General features: G+C 32.1%; 1 protein-coding gene across 1 annotated transcript in view; it reads right to left on the bottom strand.

Annotated features, from left to right (window-relative positions):
- znf341 (zinc finger protein 341) overlaps positions 1–10,535 on the bottom strand; it is a 24,162-nt gene extending 13,627 nt beyond the window's left edge. Inside the window, exons 1-7 of the mRNA XM_073823404.1 lie at positions 10,486–10,535; positions 9,498–9,605; positions 7,669–7,859; positions 7,437–7,586; positions 5,999–6,214; positions 3,527–3,701; positions 2,451–2,544 (exon numbers count right to left, since the gene is read on the bottom strand). Coding sequence (XP_073679505.1) covers positions 2,451–2,544; positions 3,527–3,701; positions 5,999–6,214; positions 7,437–7,586; positions 7,669–7,859; positions 9,498–9,605; positions 10,486–10,516 — 965 coding nt within the window. The 5' untranslated portion in view covers positions 10,517–10,535. The remainder of the gene's footprint in view (positions 1–2,450; positions 2,545–3,526; positions 3,702–5,998; positions 6,215–7,436; positions 7,587–7,668; positions 7,860–9,497; positions 9,606–10,485) is intronic.
- Positions 10,536–11,653: the final 1,118 nt, after the last annotated feature.

Here is an 11,653-nt window from a genome sequence, read left to right as displayed (position 1 = left end):
GATGATCTGCTTGTTCTGGTTCGACCCGCTGCTCTGTTTCCCCTCCACCGAACCCTGTGTTTCCTGTACCTCAGCGTCCTGCTCTTCAATGACTGGAGACAAAATCAGACAAATGATCTTTAGGTTGGTAAAATGTGAAAATGTGCTCTCCTTTAGGCCATGAGTTTGTTTCTTCATCAGATTTGGAGAAATGTAGCATTCCATCACTTGCTCACCAATGGATGTGAATGGGTGCCGTCAGAATGAGAGTCAAAACAGCTGATAAAGAAATCACAATAATCCACAAATAATCCACACCACTTCAGTTCATCAGTTAATGTCTTGAGAAGACAAAAGCTGCGTGTTTCTAAAAAACAAATCCATCATTAAGACGTTTTAGCTCCATCTAAAATAGTCCGTAATCCATAATAACGCTTCCTCCAGTGGAAAAGTCCATCTCCTGTTGTCTCTCACATCAAAATCCACCCACATATTTGTTTAGAGCTGTTTTTTTAACTACAGATTTCTTTCTCGATTCAGACAAGATTACTTTTTCACTGGAAAAAACAATATTATGGATACAGGACTCGAAAACGTCTTAATGATTGATTTGTTTCTTACAAACACACAGCCTTTTGCTTCTCATGATGTTAACTGATGGACTGGAGTGGTGTGGATTACTTGTGGATTATTGTAATGTTTTTATCAGCTGTTTGGACTCTTATTCTGACGGTACTTATTCACATCCATTGGTGAGCAAGTGATGCAATGCTACATTTCTCCAAATCTGAAGAAGAAACAAACTCATCTACAGTCATGGCCAAAAGTTTTGAGAATGACACAAATATTAGTATTCACAAAGTTTGCTGCTAAACTGCTTTTAGATCTTTGTTTCAGTTGTTTCTGTGATGTACTGAAATATAATTACAAGCACTGCATACGTTTCAAAGGCTTTTATCGATAATTGCATGACATTTATGAAAAGAGTCAGTATTTGCAGTGTTGGCCCTTCTTTTTCAGGACCTCTGCAATTCGACTGGGCATGCTCTCAATCAACTTCTGGGCCAAATCCTGACTGATAGCAACCCATTCTTTCATAATCACTTCTTGGAGTTTGTCAGAATTAGTGGGTTTTTGTTTGTCCACCCGCCTCTTGAGGATTGACCACAAGTTTTCAATGGGATTAAGATCTGGGGAGTTTCCAGGCCATGGACCCAAAATTTCCACGTTTTGGTCCCCGAGCCACTTAGTTATCACTTTTGCTTTATGGCACGGTGCTCCATCGTGCTGGAAAATGTATTGTTCTTCACCAAACTGTTGTTGGATTGTTGGAAGAAGTTGCTGTTGGAGGGTGTTTTGGTACCATTCTTTATTCATGGCTGTGTTTTTGGGCAAAATTGTGAGTGAGCCCACTCCCTTGGATGAGAAGCAACCCCACACATGAAAGGTCTCAGGATGCTTTACTGTTGGCATGACACAGGACTGATGGTAGCGCTCACCTTTTCTTCTCCGGACAAGCCTTTTTCCAGATGCCCCAAACAATCGGAAAGAGGCTTCATCGGAGAATATGACTTTGCCCCAGTCCTCAGCAGTCCATTCGCCATACTTTTTGCAGAAGATCAATCTGTCCCTGATGTTTTTTTTTGGAGAGAAGTGGCTTCTTTGCTGCCCTTCTTGACACCAGGCCATCTTCCAAAAGTCTTGGCCTCACTGTGTGTTCAGATGCGCTCACACCTGCCTGCTGCCATTCCTGAGCAAGCTCTGCACTGGTGGCACTCCGATCCCGCAGCTGAATCCTCTTTAGGAGACCATCCTGGCGCTTGCTGGACTTTCTTGGATGCCCTGAAGCCTTCTTAACAATGCAGTGGAAAGTTTTTTTGGGGATTAAGTTAATTTTCATGGCAAAGAAGGACTATGCAATTCATCTGATCACTCTTCATAACATTCTGGAGTATATGCAAATTGCTATTATAAAAACTTAAGCAGCAACTTTTCCAATTTCCAATATTTATGTAATTCTCAAAACTTTTGGCCACGACTGTACATCTTCGATGGACTGAGAGTGAGTACAATTTCAGGTCATTTTAATTTCTCTGAGAACTTTTTCTTTAACTCATGCTGTCTCACCTTGCCCTTGTCCTTCTTCCTCCGTCTGCTGAGAGTTTTCATCACTATTAAGAGGAAGCACGCGTACGGTGATGGGCATCCTGGATGCGGTGCTGTGAACTCCAGCAGGCCAGACCTTGTGGGTCTGCATGTGTTTCTTCACGTTTGACTTCTGAGCGAAGGCACGGCCGCACACGATACACTGAAAGGGCTTTTCACCCGTGTGACTGCAGATTTAGATGCAGGACAAAGTTTTAGATGCAAGGTTTATGTTCTTGCAAAATTATTGCTTGAATTTCATACAGTTAATGTCATGATTTTGCGACCCCCGAACAAAAACATATCATATAAATCTTCTCTTTTACCTTCTAATATGCTGCTGGAGATCAAAGTTTTTGGTAAACACTTTGTCACAGTAATTGCACTTGAGCTTCTGGGCTTTCCCTTTAGTTTGGCCTGCTGGAACAAAAAAAGTTTTTTAACTTCTAAACATAACTGGATGCAGATTATATGTGATCCTGGACCACAAAACCAGTCATTAGGGTACATTTTTTGAGATTGAGATTTATACTTCATCTGAAAGCTGAATAAATAAGCTTTTCATTGATGCATGTTTTGTTAAGTCTTGAATCTGAGGGTGCAAAACATCTAAATATTAAGAAAATCACCTTTAAAGTTTTCCAAATGAACTTCTTAGCAATGCATAATACCAATCAAAAAATACGTTTTGATATATTTACAATAGGAAATTTACAAAATTTCTTCATGGAACATTACTTAATATCCTTTATGATTTTTGACATAAAATCGATCATTTTGACACATACAATGTATTTTTGGCTATCGCTACAAATGTGACTAGTTTTGTGGTCCAGGGTTGATATTTCTTTCACATGCTGTTCTTGCAATTGTAAGTCACTTTATATGTAATACTGCTTAAAAGTCTGGGGTTGGTAAGACTTTAAAGTAGAATTAAAATTGAGAAATATTATTAGAATTTAAAATAGCTGTTTTCTATGTGAATAAATGTTAAAATCAAATTTACTTCTGTGTTCAAAGCTGAATTTTCAGCATCATTACTCCAGTGTTTACAGTCACATGATCCTTCAGAAATCATTCTAATTTACTGATTTATAGCAAGAAACATTTCAGATTATTATCAATTAAAACAGTTGTGTTCTTATTTTGGCAGAATAGATAGATAGATTTAATTTTTTTTGGATTCTATTACGCACAAAAAGTTAAAAGAACAGCATTTATTTGAAATACAAATCTTTTGTGGCATTATAAATGTTTTTACTGGCACTTTTGATCAATTTAATGCATCCTTGCTGAATAAAAGTGTTATTTTCTTCAAAAAAAAAAAAGTCTTACTGACCCCAAAGCAGTATTTGTTTATTAATACATAAGCAAGCCTGTTGGTGTAGACGCTGTGAACTACCATCCTGTGTTTTCTTGGAGGTTCTGGCTCTCTTAGGGATGATAACCTTTTCATATTCGGCCAGTTCGGAGAGGTTTGCGCTGATGGTGCAGGTCTTGTTTTTGTTGGTCTGTTTTCCTGGGCTGTAAACCGGAGCGGAGCTGAACACCTGGCCCTCCACACACTGACTGGGAACCTGCCCAACGCGGACACATCAGGTGATTAAATGATCATTAAACAGCCAAACCCTCATCAGTAAATATAAAATATGTACGCACATTTATTTAAATCTTTAATTAAAATTAAATAGTATTTATTAGTGCTGGCCACCAATTAATTGCATCCAAAATAATAATTTTTTTTACATAATATATGTGTGTGTACTGTGCATATTTATTATGTATATATAAAAACACACCCATGCATGTATATATTTAAGAAAAATATGTTGTGGTTATATATTAAATATATTTTTGCATAATATGAATTATCTGATTATAAATATATACATGTAAATATTTTCAATATATACTGTATTTGTGTGTCTTAATATATACATAATAATTATACAAAATACACACACATATATTATATAAACAAAAACTTTTATTTTGGATGCAATTAATCATGATTAATCATTGCCCACCACTATTATTTATAAATAGCACCTTTTAAAAACTGTTTACAAAGTCCTTTAGAGGGAATATAAATATACATACAGCAAATTTACTTAAAAATGCATACTTATATTTTTAGCCAGTATAGTTATTGTTAACTAAGACTATTTTTTTTTTTATTAAAATAATGCTGAAATATCAAATAAAATATAAATATTAGATGAAAACCTTCAAAACTAGAAAAATTCTAGTTTTGCTATTAACCTTAATACTAATACTAAAACTGAAGTATAATTAAAACCAAACATCTATAAAGATGTCAACCACTAACAGTGATGTTATTGTTTAATAAAACTTAAAAAAAAAAAAAAATATATATATATATATATATATATATATATATATATATTAGATGAAAACAAAAAAAAAACTTGAATGAAAACTAGAAATGTTTTCTTGGCAACTAACTAAAATAAAAAAGATTAAGTTGAAGTACTAAAACTACTAAAATTAAAATAAATTAAAGCTAAATAAAAAAAAATATATATATATATACAGTATATATACAGTATGCTTTAATTTATTTTAATTTTAGTAATTTATTTTAATTTTTATTATTTTATAAAAATAAAAAAACACACAAAATTAATAAAACTTAAAGCAAAATTAAAATCACAACTGAAAATATAAAAAACCTAATTCAGAATATTAATACATATTATAATAGAATATAAATAACACAAAAAATAACACTCCCTACACTTAAAATAGAAATTAGGAAAAAAATATACTAATTCAAAATATTAAGAAATACTATAATAGTATGTAAATAATACTAAAATAACACTGCCTACTAAAAACACAAAAACAAAATTACTAAACCTTGAAATACTGAAAATATACAAATAAAATACAATTCAGGATATTAATAATTTCTATATTAGTATATTTTATATTATAACATATAACATAATAAGTCTATTACATTGTGTTTAGATAATATTACCGTCACTGTCAACTATGTACCATGTAGTTTATTGTTAAAGGATTATTTTACTTCCAGAACAAAAATTTACAGATAATTTACTCAGCCCCTTGTCATCCAAGATGTTCATATCTTTCTTCAGTGTTTTGAGGAAAACATTTCAGGATTTCTCTCCATATAGTGGACTTCTATGGTGCCCACGAGTTTGAACTTCCAAAATGCAGTTTAAATGCAGCTTCAAAGAACTCTAAACAATCCCAGTCGAGGAAGAAGGGTCTTTTCTGGTGGAACGATTGGTTATTTTCTAAAAAAAAAAAAAAAAAATTATCCTTAATCTTCAAAATTGCCCAACATCGCTGTAAAAGTACTGACCCAGTGTTTACAAAGTGAACGTGCAGAGAAGATTGAATGACCAGGTAAAGCAGCGATGTAGGGCGATTTTGAAGTTGAAGGAAAAAATGAGATGGGAGTTTTTCTTGAAACAGAGCGCACAGAGTATGCATGCGCATTGCAGAGCTAGACAAGACGAGCATTTGTGGTTAAATAGTGTACAAACATTTAAGAAATTTAAGAAAATGACTAATCGTTTTGCAAGATAAGACCCTTCTTCCTTGGCTGGGATCATTTAGAGCCCTGCATTTTGGAAGCTCAAACACATGGGCACCATAGAAGTCCACTATATGGAGAACATTTCTGAAACGTTTTCTTAAAAACATAATTTCTTTACGACTGAAGAAAGAAAGATATGACCCTCTTAGATGACAAGGGGGTGAGTACATTATCTGTACATTTTTGTTCTGGAAGTGAACTAATCCTGTATTTCCGAGTTTAATACTAATGAAATATGAGCATTACATTTGTGATTGTGTGAATTAATGAACAGCGCTGTACCTGAATGGACTGAAACGACTGAAGCCCCAGTGCAGACACTTCTGCATTACCACCTCCGGCCATAGTGGGCAGTGTGCTATACACCTGCACCACTGAATTACTGTGGCTGGAGGGCACCTGTGAGGAAAGGGAGGTGGCCTGTGTTGGAGGGAGAGGCTGTGGAGGTTGCTGATGGTGCTGGAGATACGAAGTTCCCGCGTGCATGTTTAGATTGCTCTGAAAAACACAATGTCAGAAATGACCAATATATATCTAAGAGTTCATCCAAAAATGAAAATTTGATAAATTTTCTCACCTTGAGACCATCCAAGATGTATGTGAAGTTTATAAGAAGTTTGTTTCTTCATCAGATTTAGAGAAATGTAGCGTTCCATCACTTGCTCACCAATGGAGTGAATGGGTGCCGTCAGAATGAGAGACTAAAGGAAGTCTTATTATGAATTATGGACAGGTATTTTGGTCAGAAGTGATGATTTCAAGTTAAGGGGAGACACTAGTGGGAAAAAGACTCAAGTTTGAGATTTTGGGCTTTTTGGTTTTTCATAAAGACTAGTGGAAAGAAAACATTCAAAATACACTGTTGAGTGTTTCTTTTATAGAACTTTTATCTATTTGTGAAATCTAATAGATTTCAATTACAACATATTTTTAAAGGCCGTTTTCTCAAAATGAGCCATAAATCTCAACTTCGGTAGCACTTACACACCAGACTTTACATTTTTATTCCTGTCTATATCCTGAAGGTTTTTACAGAGGGATTAGATTATATATAATTTGCTTGATTTTAAACATTTTATTCCCAAAAAATGGTATACAATATAGTGTTCCCTGTTTTTTCTGAATTAAGTTGTGACGAAATGAGATGACAAAATTCCCTCTGTAAAATCTTTTGACTCGTAACATGTCAAAAAAATTACACAAGAATTTTGAAACTGACTTCATCCAGTGTTTAGCTTTTTGTACTAGAAATGTATGCAAATTGGCGCAATGTCATATTTAATCCTAACATTTTAGAAAACTTGTACTACAAAATTTTTTGCAATTATCAAAGTAATCAATCAGCTTGGTAAGTAAGGTGATAGTGATGATTAGTTCATTTTTTTCCCTATTCACCTGAGGTCTCTTGCATTAAAATGCATCAATGATGGATTTGTTTCATACAAACACACAGCTTTTCACTTCTCAAGATGTTAACTGATGGACTGGAGTGTTGTAGATCACTTGAGGATTATTGTGATGTTTTTATCAGCTGTTTGGACTTTCATTCTGACGGCACCCATTCACATCCATTGGCGAGCAAATGATGAAATGCTACATTTCTCCAAATATGATAAAGAAACAAATTCATCTACATCTTGGATGGCCTGAGCGTGAACACATTTTCAGCCAATTGTCATTTTTAGCTAAACTATTCCTTTAACTACTATTCAGTGTTTACCTGTGCTGATCCCTGCATGGCTGCCATGGGCTGATCCAGGGAGCTGAACGCTGATATGGCCGACATCAGAACCTCATCGCTGACCAGTACATTTCCCTGGACCAGCGTGTGAGTGAGCGGCGACTGTGGCACGGTGATGTAAGTTGACACCTTGAGGATTATATGAATATTAAACAATATAAATATTGGTAATATGGGGTTTCATGGTGGTTTTTCAGCAGGTGTGCTGTACCTGTCTGTTTCCAGGCAGCTGTGTTCCAGCGCTGATGGACGGGACGGAGGTGTAGGCGTTGTTGGAGGCCAGAGAGACGGTGGCCAGTGATGGCGTGTTGGACTGACACTGTTCACGCTTGTGAGTCATGAATGCTGGCAAAGAGTTGAACTGCTTTTTACATTTGCCACACAGAAAGACATCGTCATCGTCTGCAGATATAATGTGACATGGAAAAGCATTTACAAATGCGTAATTACTAGGTAAATACAAATCTGTGTTGTTATTCGTAGGTAAAACTATTATTCGTCTCTTTAGGTCATTGAAATAAAGCTGAAAGAAAATCAAACACAAAAACGTAAAGTTAAGAAACTTGTTGAAGTATTAAAACTACTAAAACAATAACTGAAAAAAAATTACAGCTAAATAGAAATAGTTATAAAATCCAAAGCTATCTAAAAATTCAAATCCAAAAATGAATAAGTATTATATGAAAAAATTAAAATTAGAAAATGAAAATTAGAAATGTTGCTTTTTGCAGATAACTGAAATAAATGAGCTGAAGTACTAAAATTACGAAAACTAAAATAAAAAGAATTTAGAGCTAAAAAAGCACTAATAAAAATGACAAAATCACAAAACTTACTAAAACATAAACCAGACAAACTGAAAATATAAATATTGTATGGTAAACCTAAAACACTTAAATGAAAATCAGAATAAAATTTTAAAAACTGAAATACTGAAGTTGAAATACTAAAATGGCTAAAACTGTAATAAAAAGAATAAAAAAAATATATCTAAATAGAAATATTAAAAACAAAAATTAATGAAAATGATAAAACCAAAATTAAATGAAAAGCAAAAATATTAAGATTAAAAGCTCATTCAAAATATGAATAAATATTTGCATTAGTATGTAAATAATACTAAATATAAAAAAGGTCTGTTTGCAGATAACTCAAATAAATAAATAATAAAAAAATAAAATAAATAATTTTACATAATTTAATAAAATAGAATATAAATATTGGATGGAAAACTTACAATTAAAAGTGTTGCCTTTGCAACTCACAGAAATAAGATAATTTACAGCTGAATTACTAAAATGGCTAAAACTGAAAAAAAAAAATAAAAAAAAAATATATATATATATATATATATATATATATATAAAAACAAACAATAACAAAATTGACAAAAGCACAATCACACAAAATATCTCAAAATGACTCAAATAATTACAAAAAAATGCAAATATTAAATAAAAGCTAATTCAAAATGTGAACAAATATTATAACAGTATCAAGGTAATACTAAAATAAACAAATACACTTTTACACAACAAACTTTTTCAAAATTAAAATTGGAAATGTTGCTGAAATAAATGTGTGCTTAAATTACTGAAAATAAATTACACCTAAAAAAACACTAATAGAAAGGGCAAAAGCACATAACAAAATAACTAAAACCAAAAAAGAAAAAAACAAATAGAAAAAAATAGAAAACTGTTTTTAATTTCAAAATATATATATGTACAAAAACTGTGCTCTTGTTGTTAACAAAAAGAAATAATTTTATGTAACTGAAATAAAGTTGAAATAAAATAAAAATATATATGTTAAAAACTAAAAAATAATAACATTGACAAAAGCACATGACAAAATCACTAAAACTTTTCAAAATGAAAAGTGAAAATATAAAATAAAAGCTCATTCAAAATATCAACAAATGTATAATAGTATATACATAATACTATAATACACAAATGCACACTTTACCTTTAACAGACAGATTATGCATAGTGTTAAACTGGAATATTTAATCATAAATGCGTAAATAAGTCTCACCCATTGGCTGAATGGTCGATCCCGACACATTCTGTGTTCCCGGATCCAAAACACCACCTTGACCGTCCAACAATGACTGGACATTGAGCACCGTCTGATTGTCCATGCCTTAATTAGGACAAATATGACTTAATCAATAAATAAATCCATCAGTTATTTAACAAACAGTACAAAAAGTAGTTTTAAATGAGCGTATATATACTATATAATCATTATAAAACATGCATAGTATTACATTTTTGTATAATAATACTAAACTCTGTATCAAGCTCTGGTAACCTATTAGTTAGTTGTTTCTTAATCCCTTCTTTGCACATATTATATATAATACAATATAATATAATATACTATATAATATAATACTTATTATTAAATTGTTGTTTTAACTCAAATCAATATTTCAAACCATATTTATTCATTTTAAAACATATGTACGATTGTCTAATGAATATTTCCGTATTGATTCACCATGATATTTATGTTTATGGCCATTACTTTCGGTCATAAGCGTTTTTACTTTAGGGAAGGAAGACAAAAACAGCAAAACACAACTTATACCAAATAACAGCTATTTTATTTACACCAAATATGATATTTAGTGTATTGAAGCAGAATAAAAACATTTATTAGATGCTGTTCAGTGGCTTTTCCACCGATGTGTCTCTCTCCCTCCGCCATGATCCGCAACACGAGGCTGTTATTCCAATCGCTCTGCCTCCCTCCTCTACATCAATCTCTTCTCAGGTACATTCAAGTGAATGAATCAAATTGACCGCAGTCCTGCGTTATTATTATTTACATATATTTTTAAAAATAATAGTGTGCTATTCACACACTCTGACATTTACACGAACCGAAACAAATGTGTAAAATGTGTTTCTTTGGCCTGTTCGTCCCGAACGCGCATGCAATCTCACTGTAAACATAAAATAATTTTTTTACGGTTTGTATAAATTGCTGGAGGATTTTAAATAAAGTGCATTAATACCTTCCAGAACCTCAAATATTGCCTGCGCCATCTTGTAGCTCCTCTGTACATAACGCCAGCGGTGGGCGGGGTTTAATACAATCGTTCATATTGAACAGAAAGTTTATTTATTTAGCTAGTTATTTTAATGACAATGGGATTTTATGTATGTTTTCAAACCCGTACACCAATTTGTATTTTTTAAAATATATATATGTGACCCTGGACCACAAAACCAGTCATAAGGGTAATTTTTTTTAACTGAGAGATATATACAGTACATCCTCTGAAAGCTGAATAAATAAGCACTGATGTATGGTTTGTCAGGACACATCTATTTTAAAATCTGGAATCATAATTATTGAGAAAATCACCTTTGAAGCTGTCCAAATGAAGTTCTTAGCAATGCATATTACGAATCAAAAAATAAATGTTGATATATTTACGGTAGGTAATTAACAAAATATCTTCATGGAACATGCTCTTTATTTAATATCCTAATGATTTTTGGCATAAAAGTAAAATTGATCATTTTGACCCATATTATGTATTATTGGCTATTTCTATAAATATACCTATTAAATATAAATATATATACCTATAAATATATATATATTTTTTTTTTTGGTCTATGGTCACATATTTTATATTTTCCAATGATTTGAAACCAAGCGTACACTGTGAGTTGATATTTTTATAGGCTACATAAAGCAATTTTGCATTTGCTGTAAAATTAAATCTTTAATAAATGTGTAATAACATGAAATAAAATAGAGAATAGATTAGATTAATTACACTACCAGTCAAAAGTTTTTGAACAGTAAGATTTTTATTGTTTTGTCTCTTCTGCTCACCAAGCCTGCATTTATTTGACCCAAAGCACAGCCAAAACAGTAAAACTGTGAAATATTTTTTGCTATTTAATATAACTGCTTTCAATTTGATTAGATTTTAAAATGTCATTTATTTCTGTGATTCCAAAGCTGGATTTTTAGCAATCATGACTGTTCAATCCTGAACAAAATGTACTCAAAAATTGATAATAATAATAAATGTTTCTAGAACAGCAAATCAGCATATTAAAATGATTTCTGAAGGATCATGTGACACTGAAGACCGCTTCAAAATTCAGCTTTGATCACATAAATAAATTACAATTTAGTAATTTTAATTATTAATTTAATTTAGT

The sequence above is a fragment of the Garra rufa genome, chromosome 18 (genome assembly GCF_049309525.1).
Source record: "Garra rufa chromosome 18, GarRuf1.0, whole genome shotgun sequence".
NCBI classification, from domain to species: domain Eukaryota; kingdom Metazoa; phylum Chordata; class Actinopteri; order Cypriniformes; family Cyprinidae; genus Garra; species Garra rufa.
The sequence above is the reverse complement of the archived record's forward strand: the minus strand, read 5'-3'. Positions and strand labels throughout refer to the sequence as shown.